The 18,069-nt window shown below is 41.5% G+C and overlaps 1 protein-coding gene across 5 annotated transcripts in view; it reads right to left on the reverse strand.

Annotated features, from left to right (window-relative positions):
- Positions 1 to 17,656, reverse strand: part of Stx18 (syntaxin 18) — a 124,035-nt gene extending 106,379 nt beyond the window's left edge. For all 5 annotated transcript variants that reach the window (XM_077803360.1, XM_077803359.1, XM_077803358.1 and 2 more), the window contains exon 1: positions 17,411 to 17,656. In XM_077803360.1, coding sequence (XP_077659486.1) covers positions 17,411 to 17,578 — 168 coding nt within the window. In that variant the 5' untranslated portion in view covers positions 17,579 to 17,656. The remainder of the gene's footprint in view (positions 1 to 17,410) is intronic.
- Between the last annotated feature and the right edge of the window lie 413 nt (positions 17,657 to 18,069).

Consider the following 18,069-nt stretch of genomic DNA (forward strand, 5'->3'; position numbering starts at 1 on the left):
CCTTCTGAGAAAGGAGCCCGTCTAATTTCCTTTGAAAATCATCCTGTCTCAATTCCCTGCCACACATACTCAGGGGAAGTGACACACTGCTCCAGCTCCAAAACTGGGTCCAAAGTAGACTGAGGTAGGCAAAAAAGCCTTTTCCTCTGGAGATGGGGTAGATTTCAGGATAGGCATATGACTCAATTTGAGTCAGTGAAAATGACAGACCCCCAAGATATGGGCAAGTACTACAAGGAAAGAGCAAACTCCTCTCTCCCTCTGCTGGGGCAATACTGGAAGGTGGGGTCTGCCAGCCTCACAGCTCTTTGGCTATCACAAAGCAAGGCCTTGAGGTGCTCAAAGAGATGCAGCACTGTAGAAGGCAGACCAGAGGAACAAAAAAAAAAAAAAAAACAGGCCTGTGGTAACACTGTGTTGTCCATCCAATCCAGCCAGGGATAAGCCAACGAGTCCTTTGATCATTTCAGCCAATTTACACTGGGGTCTCTAACCTGTAACCATGAGACTCCCAATAAAGCAAGTTCATGCTTGTGGGGGGAAAAAAATCAAGCTACATATTTGAAGAAATGCTAGAAAAATGGTGAATGGGAGTGGGTACTAAGTTAAATGGGATAGGCTATGAAGGGAGGGAAAAAGCTAACAGCACACTTCAAAATCCAAACAGAATGCAGCTCAAGATGTGGAAAGAAGACTGCCATTCCAGACAGCATCAATCAGGCCCTTACAGGGACATCCTGCGGTACATTTATGAAAGAAATAAAATTTTATAAAGAGCTAGAAAAATAAATTAAAAAATAATGAATGCTTCTTTTTTAAAAGGTCTTTATGAGAAAAAAGAAAAGACTCTGGGATAATTTAATCTGGAGAAAGCAAGTCCTAGAGGCAATTTAACTTGTTGAAGGCTTATTTATAAGGAGGTGACTAAACAGTTGTTCTCCAATTTCACAAGGAAAAGAATAAGAGGAAATTGACTTAAATTTCAGTTTGAAACTGAAGGCAGGCAAAGGAGAAGAAGTGCTTGAGGGAGAACTGTTAATGATGAAAAAAGCTAAATGAAAACTGGATTTTTATGGCTTTTAAAAGATGGAAAATTATATCTGCTGATTCTTTCAATTTTAGGTCAAACAACTGAACCAAGATCTGAGGAGTTCCCCAAGCATTTACTCCAATACTGTGTAATGAAAGCGGGTCAAGGGCCAGGCTCTGTGCTAGGCTCAAGTCATACAAAGATGAAAAAGATACAGACCATGTCCTGTCTAAAGGCAGTACCACTAGAAACAAAAGCCACTGCAGGCACTATAAACCAACAGCAGGATGGAATCCTGCTCTCCTTTTCCATCCCCCATGCCCTAAAGTAAACAATATCATGTGGGAAGCAATAGCAATAGCACTACTCCAACAGCAGCAAGCTAGGCCATGGTAACCTTTAAGTAACATAAAACAATACAAAGGGTGTCACAGGCCGTATATATTTCCTTATTTAGTAAGTGATATAGGCAGCAATGGTTAGAATTCAGGAGACTAGTATAGGCCAAAATGTGCCTTTCAAGGTAAGAATTTGAGAAATCGAAGGGGGCAGCAGTCCAGGCAAGAACAACAGAAGCAGCAAGACAAGGAGATAAGGAGGCCAAGGGTACTGCGACTATCGCAGTTTCATCACAGCTGAAGGGGATGGGCAGGAGAAGTGTGGGGTTCAACCCTGGAAGGGGGGGGAGCCTCTAGACACCAAGCAGATATCTGAGGATCCACTATGTAGGAAATGAGTTATACTGAAGGCTTCTGAGCCAAAAAAATGTGATGAAAGCAGCCTTCTCTGTGTTGTGGCTTGACAGGGGAGAGACGGAGGGCTTAGCACTGCTGCGACAGCCCAGGCTCAGGACATCAGGGACTGAGTCCACACAGCTCATTCCACTAACGGATGCGAGAGGACTCAGGCACTTACTCACTTAACTCACTTCCATATATGTGCTGAACTGTGCTTCATGCTGCAAAGGAGTGAGACAAATCGTCTGTCCCCTCAGCCTGGTCATTAGCTGGCAGGGTTGGCCATGAAAAGGGACAATGACAGAAACAACTGCAAAAACGGCAGTAAGTGTGAAGGAGCTGATTCCCAGAAATTTTATTTACACAAACTACAACATCAAAATGCCAAAAATATAAACAGAAAAACCAATCCTGCCAAAGTATCATTTCATGTACATCAAGGGAGATAATGACTTTATTGCCAATTGGATCTATAGAAAAGTATAGAAGCAAATATGTCTGTGCTGATTGAGCTGTACCAAGTAATGAATATTAAGAAAGACTTCTAAAAATGAGGAAAGATCTTTGCAAGTACTGAAATGTTTCCAGATTTCATTTTTGACATAACTGAGATATATTCACAGATTTCCAATCACTTACCCACATGCAGTATTTAGAAGCTTTCAGAAAATTCATCACCTCTCCTTGATATCTTTTTTCCCCTTACTTTCCTTAATTTAATTTTGATTTAACTTCCCCTTGTCACTGCTTGCTTACAAATCACAGCTTGTGTCTGGAGTCAATTAGGGCTCTAAAGTATCCCTCGGTGCCTTCATCTGGGGACCCATTCTTATATATATTTTCTTATTACAAGAGGTAGAGCTAAAAGCCTGTAACTCCAAAGGTTTCCAATCAACCATCACATTCTATTCTTAGAAAAGTATGCTTCTTTCCATAGTTAAGAAGAAGACATCAAACTATGCATTTTGCAAGGATATTTCTTTTCTACCTGTTATAAAGATGAATTCTCCCTTGGAAATTCACTTGCAAAATAAGGTTGAGCATGGGTAATAAAGGCTTAATGGCAATAACATTTAAAAAATCTTTCTACCATTTAAAATTAAATATAATTTCCTTATTACTTTAATGAGATCCCTTGGAGTTGAAGTACTTAACTAGTCTCCTTCATATCAAGTATTCATTATGTAATTCCCTTTTAATATTAGTTATGTACACTGTCTATTGGACAGAATAAAAACACACATTTCCACTAAAACAAAAATTGGAGAAGGACATAGCAGCTTGATTCAGAATCTGATAATGGGTTACAGATTCCATTTCAGTTCAGATTTACAGTCAACATGCCACAGAGCCACTTACCACCTCTAACCTTTCTGGTCATATCTGGAAGAAAAATATGAACTGCCACATCACTGAGGAAAAGTATGTTGGAGCTTAAAATACTTGACTTTTCCAACTGCAATGCTGAGCTAGAAAACAGGGGAGAGAAATATACCTCATACAGAAACCACTTTAGATAAAAAGACAGAGATCAAATTGTCCAAAGTTATGGCCATGAGGAGGACTTCCCTTTCTCACTGTCTTCAGGGTCACCCGAGGAGGGATGCAATGTGGCCCTGTCCACTGCTGGGTAGAACCAGCCTACTGGTTATCTCATCCCAACCCACAGGATGACTGACATACATGAAAAAATCCTGGACACTTAACTATGGGCTATGGATGCAAAAACTCTCTCCCCATCTTCTGATCTCTTGCTGGAGTCTGCCACTGGTGAACCCCAGGGGAAGCCAAGGGCAATGAAAGCCCACCATACAATCCATGAAGACCTGCCTCCTGTGACAAGAGCAGAGCCCAGAGGACAGAGTGGACCCAGAAGGGTCAAAGAACACAACATGACATGCGCCATGCCTCCTCTCGTGGTCCTCCCACTAAGCTAGCTCCTCGTTCATCTGAGCACCTCATGCTTCCCAGCGTCTCTGCCCCGTGTGCCTGGCTTACCTCTCCCCTTCATTCCCACACGTGGAAAACGTATGGGTTTTCAGAGACCACTCAAATGCCACCTTTCCTCCCAGTCTCCTCTCCACCTCACCCAGAAGTGATCTCTCCATCTGAATTTCCAAAGTTCCTCTTTTGAAGATTTCTATAATTACTTATGGGGATATCTTAGACATACGAGTTAATACGAGTGTGAAATTATCATTCTCTAAGTATGCTTCTATATTTTTGCTTGCTATAAATTTCCCATTAGACTATAAATCCATGAAAGCAGAGGTTCTGTGTCTTTTACCTTTGCTCTGCCCTTTAGGAACCAAAACAAGCATATCCCATACTAGATGCTCAATAGACATTTACAAAATGGATGCTCCCTTCTGGGCTCTAAGCATATTGATGATCAGACTGACCCTTCTATCATAAAAAGAAACCAATATAAGTGCCTTCCTTATTCATAGGTGGACACTCAACACACAGGTGATAATAATGTGATTGCATTTCCTGGGTATCAAGAATATACCAAATACAACACTGGAAGCTTCATAGATAGTACCTCATTCAATCCTTACAACAATGCTAAAAGGTAGTACAGGACCACCTTCAGGATAGAGCCTTCTCCACCGACTGCTAGACCTAACTGCTGACAACAGATCACAGCCTGTGTGTCTCAAGGTCCTGTGCTGAAGGAAGTTGCATCCCACATTAGGGCCCTTCTCTGGGGCAAGCCGGTATTGAAAGGTTGGCCAGTGCAGTAATTAAAAAGGCCAGGCCCTTTGCTGTGACTGAACAATTCTAAAAAGCCATCTTAACACCAGAGCTCTCCATGGCCTGACTATCCCAAAGGCAGAAAAGGGAATTACACTTTTTCAAATGACTATATATAATCTACAAATTGGGTTTCCTTCCTTCTCGGTAATTTTATTAACTAAACCACAAACCATTTCCCCTTTTCCCCAAAAGCATACCTCAATACAATCTATGCAAAATGTGTTATTGCTAGGAAATTATTGATTAAAAAAATAGGAAAAATAGGGAGAGAGAAACAAATAAAATTTTTGGTTTGGAGGGAAAAAAAAGAAAGAAAGAAATCTTTGATTCAATAGTAGTAATATTTTCCCCAAATCTAGCCAAGAACTTTCAATGTGTGTGATTATGTACCAAATGTGCCATTAAAAACAGCAAATGATGTGATAACATACAAAAGAGCAAATCACCAGAGAATGCCAAGCAGAATGCAGCTCCACAGGCGGGGGCAGTGCTTGCCCAGGCAAATCCATTCATTTCCAAGAGCCTGCAGCAACAGCAGTCAATCAAGGGACAAGGCAAGCTCTCAACATTGTTACCATCTTACAGCACCAGGGACATCACCTGGGAAGGTGACTTGGCCTTCTGAACCTCGGTTTCTTCAGGAGTAATGGAACCTAACTTGTAAGGACAGTCAAATAAGTTATAAAGCTCTTAGCACAGGGCCAGGTAGAGTACATGTTCAACAAGTGGTAGCTATTATTATCGTTTATTATTTTTAGAATGACAACCAGAAAGCTAAGACATTAACCCAACATTTGTGGATGATTTTCCTGTATAAGTTAAGAAAGTCTAAATTGGAAATCCAGTTGAGTTACAGGAAAATTACCCCCTTTACAAAAGGTTTTACCACAGACTTCCTTTAAATAGGGTCTCCTCCACTGCACATTTTAAATATAATTAGATACTGCTTACTCATGACATTTTTCTAATCAAAAGCTATTAATTCTTCTCCAATTCCTACCACAAGTAAAAACTTGTCTGCTAGGAGCTTTACTTGTTCTGTTTTGTTTTCATTTCAGAAGTAGTATGTGTTCATTAAATAAATTCTGGATGACAGAAGAAGAAAAGATCACCCATAGACCAATCACCCAGAAGTAGCCATGTTTGATATTTTGGTATATTTCCTTCTAGTCAGTATTTCTACACCTAGAGCCTTCTTTTTTTCTTTATTATTTGTTTTTGGTTTTGTATACATAGTTTTAATTATAACCAGTATTGGTATTTACTTTCTTAGCCTAATATGATAATATAAGCAATTATTTTTGTGTTATGACATATTCTTTGGTAAGCCATATTTACCTAATAATTTCTCTCTACCTGGGAAAATGCTAGGCATCTCTATGTAAAGTGACAGCTCTGCTATCTGCCACCACAGTCACCACCATGACTATCATGAAAACTGCTGCTGCTTTTACTCAGAGACCTCCCACTTCTACAAGGTAAGACAACATTCCCTTTTCACTTTCTTCAGTCTTGCTTTTATAATTACAAACTGTAGTCCATTTATAAATTTATTTTCATATGTATCTCTTATGAGGTAAGGATGTAAAACAAACTTTGTCCCCCCCCCAAAGTGCTAACTACCCCCAAACCATCATTGAATACTCCTTTTTTTTAAACTGATTTACAATGCTTTCTTTAATATGAACAAAATTCACACACACACCCTGGCCTAATAGGTCTCCCTGAATAAGTCATATGTGCATATCTTTACTATATTTTGGCTTTAAAATGTTCTTATATCTGATAAGACTAGTGTCCCCATTCCTCCTCCACTCTTTTTTAAAAAAATCAATTAGATATTCTCATTTCTTTTTTTCTAGATGAATTTCAGAACTACTTTCAGATTCACTCAAAGTTCTGTTGGAATTCTGATCCAAGCTGTATTAAATTTACAAATTAATTTAGGAACAGCTGATCCCTTTGCTACACAATTTTTCCTTCCATTCCAGGTATACGATAGGTTTCTACTTAGTCGTCCTCTGCATCTGTTGGCAAAGTTTCACAGTTCAACGGGGCCATCAGCATTTCTTTTAAAGTTATTACTAGAAATCCTTTGTGTTACTACTCTAAATGTTTCCACTGCATTTTAAGTGGTCATTAAACAGACACAGGATCACCACTGAAGTATGTACACTTGTTTTGTCTGAAGGCTCTCAAGGCCTTCTGAAATCAGGCCTCCCTGGACTTACTTCGCATCCTCTGGCTTGAAAAAGTGGACTTACACTGGCCTCCCCCCAACTGCACTTGCTCTCTAGTCTGTTCCCCCCAGAAGTGTCCCTCACTAATCTGACCCCAGTCACCCCCTTTCCCATGCTCATCCAGTAAGTTGTAACACATTGAATACTTTCAAATAACTAAGTGGTAATTTTCCTCAACTTTCTATTTATTCTATTGAAGAATAAACACAAACTGAATTTATATTTTTTGCCTTTTAAAGAGATTATGAAAAATTTGAAACAAATTTGGTAAAAATAAAGTTTTGTTTAAAACAGCAACAAACTGGAAGCAAGCTAAATGTCTCTCAACAGGCATTCAGGTAAATCAATTATGTGATATTATTTTTAATGGCCAGGCAGCCAAACAAATTGATGATACAGAGTAATATGGAATGACACCAAAAAATGTCCACAATAATATAGTGTTAAATGATCAAGAAAAGAAGATGGAATAAGAAGGATTGCAAAAATCCTGTTTTTGTTTAATAGATAAAACGTTTGGAGACACTAAAATTGTAACAATGGATATTTCTGGCTTATAGCACCAAATATGAACTTTATGTCCTTCCTTATTCTGTTTAATGACCATTTAACTACTTTTATAACCAGATTTAAAGAGAGTCAACTTTGAAAATGTATCCTGCAGACAACAGCCCATTGTAAGAAATATATTTAAGTATTAAGTATAGTATTAAGTACACTTGTAAAATCATACAAAATGCCACCTTTAACAAAAAAAAATTTTTTTCTTATCTAGATGAAAAATTCTAAGTACACAGGGCCTCAGGGAGAATATCACAAGGCAAAGGGCATTATTATTGCAAAAAGCATCTAAAAAGATATTCTAGGAATTGCAGAGAGAAGAGTACTGAATCACAGAGAGATCCTACTGGTCTTAAGGACCATCCAGCCAAATCCTCCAACTAAACAAGAACAGTGAGGCTCAAAAAGGCCCGGCAGTTCTTCAAGATCACATCATTAAAAGTACCAAGCTGCAAAAAGTACTTTAAATTCAAAATATACATTCTTCAATTCCTTTCTCAACTGCTCTGAGTTAAGATATGCTGTTACCTATCTCTGCTACTTGGACTACAGGATTTGTTGCTGGAGAAGATATCCAAGAAAAGGTAAATGTTCACTTTACTAGCTTTCTTATCATTTGGCTACACATTGGGTAGAAATGTATTTAACACTGTGAAGTGAAAAGACTCTCTTGGTTAAATGTGGCTTATGAGTTCCATAAGAACATTTCAACAAACATGTTAGCTGTGATCTGTAGGAGGTGGCAAATTATAGTATTCCCAGACTTGAGAACTGGAAAGCCAGAACTGGAAAATCAGGAGTCAGGCCTCTTTTTTCTTTTCCTTTTTTTTTTTTTAGTTGTAGGTGGACACAATACCTTTATTTTTTATGTGGTGCTGAAGATCGAATCCAGTGCCTCACACATGCCAGGAGAGCACACTACCACTGAGCCACAGCCCCAGCCCAAGCCAGACCTCTTTTTAAAGTCAATTTTAAACCTAATGTTTTGAACATAAACAGTTTTTATACCTTAAGCTGTAATGAACATCTGCAGACTTCACTGATACTTTACCCACCAGAGGGAGCAGATGTGGATTTCCACAGAAGAAACTTTAAACATCTAATTTACGTGAATTCTAGAATCATATTATGGATATAATACAATCAATCTATATTATATAATCATTTAATATTATATTTCTATTCCCCCAAAATGGGAAAAAATAAATGAGATCAGGTATAATAGAGTTTCCAACTTATTGCAGAAGCTCAAAAATGATTTGATTTTCCAAAATTTGTAACCTTCTAAGTATTGGTTGTAGTGTTCAAAATAAATGAACAAACTGGTAAAGTCATCCCTCTTCCATATCTGCAGGGGATCAGTTCCTGAACTCCTGTGGATACCAAAATCAACAGATCCTCAAATTCCTTATATAAAGTGGCACAGTAGCTGCATACAACCTAAGCACATTGTCCTCTATTGTAAATCTAAATATTTTATTCCTAATATAATATAAATGCTATGTAAATAGTTGTTATATTGTTCAGGGAATAATGACAAGGAAAAAAGTCTGTACGTGTTCTGTACAGATGCGATTTTTTAAAATCTTCAGTCCTCAGTTGGTTGAATTCACAGATGCAGATGGCAGATATGGAGGGTCAACTGCTTTCTGACTTACAAGCTGATGTAAGCTTGATTGATAGCTGCCCTTATGGATGGTTCTATCTGAACATGTACACAAATCTGATTCCAATATGAAACCAGACCATGAACGGGGAGAATTTCACTAAAAATGTCACACTGAGGGAACCTATTTCAGCAGCCCTACCCTAAGAGCTGATACGCTGAACTGCTGATACCTGCCAACTAGAAGTGGGGAAAGGGAGAATTCCTTGACCCACCATAGACTCTACTTGGAATGAAGGAGGAATTCAGCCAACAATCTCCAAGAACCATGCTTCCCCAACGTAATGCAACTGCCACCACCAAGACGAGTTTCCTTTTAAAGCCAGCACAACTGAAAAGAACTGGAAGAACCTGGCATCCACACAGCCCTCAGGAGTCTCAATCCCCATCCATGTTCAGAGGAGTGAGACTTGTCTAGTACTTCCTGCCACAACAAACCAGGTCTAATGTGTTGCTGGACTGTGAGGCAGGTCTCAATCTCCCACAATAGGCATACATACCAGTTATCAATTTTGTATTAAATACAGCAATACTGGAGAACCCCACTGGATGCCAGTTGTGCTCTCCAAACCACATTTGCCAGGAAGCACTGCCACTGAGCAGTCATCTACCACCTGCTTCTAAGTCCTCTGGGCTCTTAGACCTATTCTTTCCTGTTTAGAATTGAGAAAGTGAGCAACTGGCATCCAACTATAATTTTGAAAAAAAAATGCAATTAGAATTTAATACGATTTAATTTTCCAGTCTTTCTACCTCTTACTCCAACTCCATTAATTATCCACTAAGTTTGCTGAGTCTAACTATTAGATCCTAATTTTAAAAATCCAATATTTGAAACTTTTTGAGTACAGGCGTAACACCACAGGTAGAAAATTCCACATGACTTCATATTATGAGATGAGTCAAAATGCAGGTGTACTAAAAACATCCTAAAAAATTGACTTCTGACTATGTGCGTAAAGCATATTTTGTTTTTAGAGTTAGGGTCCATCTCCAAGATATCTTATTATGTATACTCAATTATTCCCAAGTCCAAGAAGTCTAAAATCCTAAATACTTCTGGCCCTAAGCCCTAGAGAGAAGGGAAACTTGACCCGCACTGACTTCATCTCCCTTTCCTGTCTATTCCTACTATCACTGGCTCCTCAGCTTTCACCTGACTTAATGCAACAGCCTCCTAATTAGCTCTCTATGTCACACTCCAAAGTGATCATCAATATTGCTACTGATTACTTTTAAACATGAATAATCCTTTAATGCCTCACTTATAAAACTCAGAGCCTAACACCCAAACTCCTTATGCTGCTGAAAATGCTCTAACCCGAGAGCCAGCAAACTTTTTCTCTAAAAGGTCCTGCAGTCCACACTTTAGGCTTTGCAGGCCTTTGAAGGCCACCACACTGCTGCTGCAGTATAAAAGCATCCATGGTCTGTATGTAAATGAATGAACACAACCACATTATAATAAAACTTTATTTACAGGAATAGGCAGTGGGCTGGATTTGGTCTGCAGACCCGAAGTTTGCACCTTTCGTCTAACTTAATCCAGAACCACCTCATCTCCCAGCCAGCGCCTGAACCCTCACCCTGGCCTCCTCTAATAGATGACTCTCATCACACCAGTCTTGCCTCTGCTCCCCCAGTCAGCCCGCTGTGTGCTTCACTGTCCTTGCTCACTCTTCCCTCTCCAGGAATGTGACTGATCCTTCCTAGGTCTGGTGGCAGGGTTCACAGCTTTCACAGCTCAGTTGGATTCTTCCCAAAGAGTTAGTTATCCTTTATATGCATTTTCAAAAGGCTGGGACATATGTCTCATTGTTCTTTGTGCCCTCACAGTGCCTGATATACATCCCATGTTCAATGCTTACAGGATAATGGAATGAATCAATTACTAAATAAATATAATTTCAAAAGTTGCAATTCTCACAAGTCCTGGGTAAAATTCAGAAGTGCAAACTATACAAAGGGCTCACTATTATATCATGAAGTCTCTGAGCGTGGTTATGGTATACACTCAGCTATTACAACCCATAAAAACACAGCATCATGAAGCTAAAAAGGCCTTGGAAGCACCAATGTGGAAGTTTTTATACTCTGCTTCTGAGTCCTGTGGTTAGTTTCTCAAGAAGAGAGGAAGGCAGGAGAAGAATATGGCTCATGAATACCTCCCAAGCCCTCTACCCCAGCTTCAACCAAAGCTACTTCTCTTCTTTGCAAATAGGTTTCTGCCACGTGTATTTTTTAAATCTATGATTCAACACATACATGCTCGGTTTGCAAACTGCCCACTGGACCTAAATTGCTTCCCAATCTGTTCCTGTAATCTGGACTATCTCTTGCCTTTCCTGTTTTTCACTTATCTTTTCTGTCTGTTGCCAGGGGCTGCTTCTTTGAATCATGTTCCCTACCTGAAATCCCAATTTTACTATGATTACATTCAGTCTTTGGACAATGTACATTTCCAGCTACCCTAGGAAATAATCCAGGCAGTACCAACTCACCCTTTGGGCCCCAAATTAAGTCAACACTGCCCTGAGAAGGAAATTAGGAGGGCCTGGAAAGTTAATGCTAGGAGAGTTACATCTGTCAGTCACATCTAATTCACTGCACTCCCTAGGTCTGTTTCTCTCCAACAGACTGTGAACTCTTTGAGGGAAGAACTAAACCTTAGCAACAAAATTAAAGCTACTATTTATGTAATATCTACTCCACAGATACTGGGCTAAGTGAAAATGTATATTGTGTAGCATTCAAGCTCATGGTAGGACTGTACATTTTTACAACTGGAAGGAGCCTTGGAAAGAGATCATCTAGTCCTCAAAGAGAAAGCTAAGAGACACAGTAGATTAGCACTTAACTCAAGAAATAATGAATTGAGTGCCTACACCCTGCACTGCTCTAGAAGCCACAGATTCAGTGCAGACCACATATAGCCTTCATTTTCAGGAAGCATATATTCTAGTAGATAAACAATAAATAAATAGCCATATGTTAGGTTTACAATGAAATAAAACATTGTAAGGGAAAGAAAAGGGGTATCAGGGAAGTCAAAGAAGGCCTTGATTGAAGAAACTTGAAGATAACAGAGATCAAACCATGTGGAATCCGGGAGAAGAGTTCCAGGTAGAAGCAACACTGCAAAGACCCTCAGATTGGAATGTGCCTTGTGCAGGTGAAAGCAACCAAGAAGCCAGGATAGTCAAAGTAGAAACGCAAGAGGAAGGTGAGAGGAAATGAGGTCAGAGAAGGAGCGGACTAAATCATGTTGACTCTGAACCACCTTAAGAACTCTAGATTTCAGCCAGGAACTAGAGATCAATTCCTAAGAATAAAAAAGTAAATAAATGAAATTTAGTTTTCACAAAAGCAAGGCATAATAAACAAAGAACAAAATCTCATCTGTATGCATGATTTGAACACAGCCTGCTCAACAACTCAGAATCACTATGATCTTATTTACAAAACATCTATGTTTCACCAGAAATCCCTACAGTTATCTAGTTATTAACATGGTGACTAAAGCCCAAAAAGATTATGCAGCAGCCCAATTCACGGCTGACTTCCTGTTCAGAGCCCCTGCTGCCTCTGAAAATGCAGCTGGACTGTTTACAGGGGTCCTGGTTACCTGCCACTTTCCCTAGCCTCTGAAACCTTTATAGATCAGTAAGAGAAAAGCTGCCACTCTTCAGCATCTCAGGTCCTTCCCTACTCCCAAAGCCTGTCATTATAAACCCACAGCTCTAAGTTCTCATTCCCCGTGGAGTTGAAGACAACCAGCAGGTGAGGTAAAAGCATGTCGGGCACTGTGGCAGGACAGGAAGGGAGATGGTTGCTGGTTGGTCTGCCTGCTGTCTTGTACTCCCTACTCCCAGAAATAGCACTCCTTTTCCACAGTTCTAGTGAGGCTGGAATCACTGTACTCAAGCCACCTATTGGCCACAGATTGAAGCGGACATATGATGACCTGATCAATTAAAGAACTTACCCCTATGGCCAGAGGTCTACAAGAGAGGATTCAGAATCATAACAGAACCAATTAAGAGTCTATTCCTGGAGTTTTATGCACAAGAGCTAGAGAAATCAGCTCAGAGTGTGGATTTCCCAGTTATGTTAATTTATATTAAGAAACTATCACATGCAACTCAAAGAATTCAGACCCACACAGAATACCTTTTCTCATTCCATCTGCCTAACCACCTTCTAAGGTTGCTACTACTCTATTTTAGAAGTGAAGAAATTGACTTACCAAGTTCATACAGGTTGTAAGAGGTACTCAAATTCTGTCTCTGCTCCAAGTCCCATTTCCTATTAGCCCAAGAAGAAATTGCCACTCAAAAGCAACGGAATTTTTTATTTATAAATATAGTGGATATTTAAGGGAAGAGGTTGAAATAACATCAACCTGGGTTAAAGGACCCGGCTTCAACTTCTGACTGTGCTCCAGGACCTCAGCTGTGTAATTTTGGGCCAGTCATTTTACTTCCTTACCTGAGTGTTAGCCTTCACATCTATAAAAGGATAAGCCTGGACAAGATAAACTTGAGGTTCTTCCTTTTTTAATTTTTTTGGGGGGGTGTTCTATACTAGAAATTGAACCTCGGGCCTCATGCATGCTGTGGGAGCACTCTACCACTCTACCTCCCCAGACCTTAAGATCTTTTGAAGGTTTTGTTTTGTTAGTCAATGGTTCTGCTTTAGTCATACAATTAAGTTTTAACTATATGTCAAGTAAGATGCCAGGCAGATTGCAATTGAATATCAAGTCCAACAGTTGGTAATGGCTCCTGGGACACAAAGTCAAAGGACCCACTGGGAAATGAGCACTGGCTTATGTGGCCGACGGGGAGGAGAGAGAGGAACAGTGGCACCCGCATCACACAGGTGCCAAGGCTGACAGAGTTTCACCACGGCACAAAAACACCTTTCTGAATACACCCAGTACTTCTTCTCCACCATGGGTGCTGTCTGCACCTACACAATATTCACTCACTCCTTCAGGCACTTTCTTGGCTTTCCTTCACAAGGAAGCAATGAAAGTACAAGACAGCTAAGTGGTTTTGCAGACTACAGCTTGGAGCCACCGAAGAAAATATGTCTATACGTCCTACGTGAGAGGAGGGAGTTAGTGTTGAGAACAAGAAGAATCAGTATCCTTCCTTATATTCATAATCTCATGAGATCCCAATAATGAGCTTGTGGTTTAAGTACAGTAAAATCAAGCCCTTGTTATAGAAGTGAGACTCAGATAATACAGCCCAAATTCACCCATATCTAAGTAGCAGAATCCAGATTTGAATCCAAGCCCCAATTCTATTTGTAATCCCATGGTCTTCATCAGTCCCATGCTCCAAGTGAGTTAACTAATCAACTCTCAGTGCAAACTGGTATATTCATCATTACACAGAGTTGCTCAAATAATGTTAAGTTCCTCCCCCCAAATCTGAAATGCCATTACTGTTGGTTTGTAATTTAATGGGCTGGCATGCATTTCAGTCCCAATTACTGATATAAATTATGCAAAACATAAATTAAATTTATATTAGCAAATTTAGCAAAACTGAACATAAAAGTTAAATATTTAAAGGAATGATGGAGAAGAAACCAGCCTGAGGGAGGGAAAAATATCTAATTTCAACACATATGTTAAACTTAATATACTTTCTACAAGGATTCAGTGAGATGGAAATCTGACATCAGGCATGTTTTGTCCAAAATGAGGAACAGAAGAACTGAAATTGAAGTAGGTAAAATGTATCCTAGAAATAACAGCAATGCTTCAAGGAAGGCAGTTAGCAAAGTGCATTATTATAACTTGCTACATTTCCTTATGTCTGACAATGGAGCTAAACCCAAAATAGAATATGTCCTCCTAGTACCAACCAGACTTTGTGTGTGTGTGTGTGTGTGTGTGTGTGTGTGTGTGTGTGTGTGGTGCTTGGGATTGAACCCAGTGCCTTGTGTGTGTAAGGCAAGCACTCTACCAACTAAGCTATATCCCCAGCCCCCAACCAGACTTTTATGTGTAGGTAATCCAGTCCAAACAAAATGCCAACCACACCTTGACACACCAGACTGTGGTGAAAGCACAGGACTCCATCACTGACTCTCTATTATAAGTTTCACAAGGAAAACAGGGAAGAGCTGCAAGAAGAGTAATGCACAAAACAGCTACAATATCAAATCGAAATTCCTCAAGAGAATGCAAGTTTTTCCCATGTCAAGAAGGGATGTGGCTGCATTTAATTCAGCCCGTGTCCCTACTTACAGAATCTCAAGCCTTGACATTCTCCCACTTCATTAAATAAAAGAACTGAAACTTTCAGGGACACGCAGTCTAACCCTGTGAACAGGTACAAAATTCTCAAATATTTCTGACAAGCAGCCATCCTTCTGTATAATTTCCTCCAGGGACAGGGAACTCCAGCACTCAGTACCATGTCACTATCCCTGAGGCCTGTTAACTCAAAATAATCTCAAGCACACTCTCACCATTCAAGGAAAGGTCCAAACGGTCACAGGGCTCTCCACAAGGGCTCACCAAGCCAACTGCGCTTCTCACCTTTATAGTTCCCAATTCTATACCTGATCAGGACCCTAAAATAGTGCAGTATTAATAAACCAATTTTTTTCAGAAAGGACCTTCCAAAAGCCAAAACTGTGATCTTCATACCACAGTTCCATTAAAGGAACTCAGGAACAGCCTGGGCCAAACTGAGAGTCAAAATGCTCTACTTTTCCTCTCATTTCAACCTGGGAAGTTCCCCTTTGAGATGTATGTCTGTCTCTGTCTCTCTCTCTCTCTCTCTCTCTCTCTCTCATGCACATAATCAATGCAGTTTTGTAAGTCTTTTGTTTAAAGCAGAAGAAAAAATAGGAAGGGACCATCTTATAGATAAATAAACTAGGATCATAAAAGTTGCTTAATAATATCCTACAGCTAATAGTTGCTGGGTTAAGACAAAAATCTGGTCCATTGGGCCTTCTCCTGTGCTTGCATGGACCATACAACTCTCACTGACCTTAGGACAAGGCACAAACTCCACAGAGTGATCTCTAAGATCCATCAAGATCTCTTCCCCCACCAACCGCCTGCTACGCCACTCCAATTTATCTAAATGTGCCAAATTCGACTCACATTCAAATGTTTATCAAACTAACTTAGGTCAGCCTGTTACCTACCTCACACCTTTGTGCATACTACTCTCTTAGCCCAAGATGCCCTTCCCCACACTATCTGCACTGGAACCAACAATTTCTCTCCTAGATTTTGTTTCAGATATCAATGCCCCTATAAAAACTTCCCAGTTCTCAGACAGAACTGACACTTTCTTCTTTGTGCCCTCCACAACACCTGTAAGGCCTGTTGCACCTGTTTTGTTTATATGGCTGTGTCCTCCACTGATCATTTTATATCATACTACTCTAAGATGGTACTAGTCTAGTTCAGAAGTAGATGTGGAACAGATTTTTATTGATGGACAGTATTTATTTACCTGGTCCAATCCCCAATGTGATCATTGAACATCCTTTCAAAAATGCCATTAATTTGTGCTAACATATATTTTAAAAAATGAGTGCCCCAAAGTGCCAAGCATTGGACCATGTGTCAAGCAGATGTGAATGTGGAATTATACTGTGGAATTAATGAACCTTAAACTTCAGAGATCCCTCATTTGTACCTTGCAAAACTATGGACCTTTTTGTGTGATTCTGTATTTTTATTTATTAAAGAGGGAAGGCAGAACTGTATAAGCTTTAGACCCCACAAAAACTAGAACCAATCTTGGTGCCAAAGTTACCAAACTACATAAGGCAAACATTATCTTTCCCCTTACGGAGTTTCTGGTTTAGTGGGAAAAACAGACAACCGTTTGTCCATTCATTCATTCAAGGAACGTTTCCTAAGCAATGCCATGAGTCATGTGTCTGAGATGAAGCCAACACGTCCCTGCCCTGAAGGAGGAGGTTCCTGCTGTCAGGAAGAACGAAAGCCTGCTGGGTCCAGCGGACAGACAGCAGTTTAGAGGACTGGGTATCAGAGTCACCATCCTAAACTAGTCTCAGGAGGCAAAGGGAAGGGAAAGTGCAGCTCGAGTGGGTCGGGGAGGCGGCAGACAAGCCGACCCAAGAGGCCGCACGGAAAGTCAGCGCTGTGGGACGTGTCGCGGCTCAGGTCTCCGGGGACAGCGAGCTCACTGCCGCACCGAGGACCCCGGGAACCTAGCGGAGGGGAGTCTGCTCCCCGGGCTCCCAGACCGGACTCCCCTTCCTCAAACAAGCCTGCCCTCCGGGCCACCGCCCTGACCCCGGAACCGCGTCCTCGCACCACGCCCACGCGGCCGGGTCTGCAGCGGGCCCGGGGTCCCAGTCGCCTTCCGCCCACTCTCGCCCGCCGTCGGCGTAACCACCGGCTCACCACTTCGCGGGCGCGGCTGGAGAAGTCGCCCTTGGGCCGGGGGCTCCGACGGAACAGCTCGTCGCGGCTGCCCTCGGGCCCGCCGCCTACCGCCACTCCCAGCGCCTTGTTCCGCGTCTTCACGGTCTTGACGCTCGCCCGGAACAGCAGGGTGATGTCCACCGCCATGCTGACCCGCACCCGCGGCCCTACACCAGCCGGCCCACGTCAGCAGCCGGCGACCGCAGAGACAACCCGGCCACGGGAGGACCGTTCCGTTTCTGCACACTTCCGCCCGGCAACGGCGACGCGAGAAGAAAGGTTCCGGCCTGTGCCCAGATCCTGCGGCTGGAGAAGAAAGGTTCCTGCCTCGGCCTGAGCCCGCGCGCGGGCGCACCTTCCTCCTCCTGCGAACCTCGGGTGGCCTGGCCGCGCACAGACTTCCGTGTGCCCCGGGACGAGAGGAGCGGGGAGCCGAAAGACCCGCTTCCTTGTCGTGGTCCCCTGACTGACTAATTGAACCCAGGCGCTTCGGTTGCGGGCATGCGGAGGAGCGCCACCCTTGACCTTTGCCTTCAGGGACTCACCTGAGCAGGACAGAGGCCGAGAGCGAGGAGATCCGGCTGCAGGGAGAGCTTGGACCGTGCAGGTGTCCAAGAACCAGCCGCTTCTGCAAAACG

This window comes from Urocitellus parryii, chromosome 10 (genome assembly GCF_045843805.1).
Source record: "Urocitellus parryii isolate mUroPar1 chromosome 10, mUroPar1.hap1, whole genome shotgun sequence".
Classification (NCBI taxonomy): domain Eukaryota; kingdom Metazoa; phylum Chordata; class Mammalia; order Rodentia; family Sciuridae; genus Urocitellus; species Urocitellus parryii.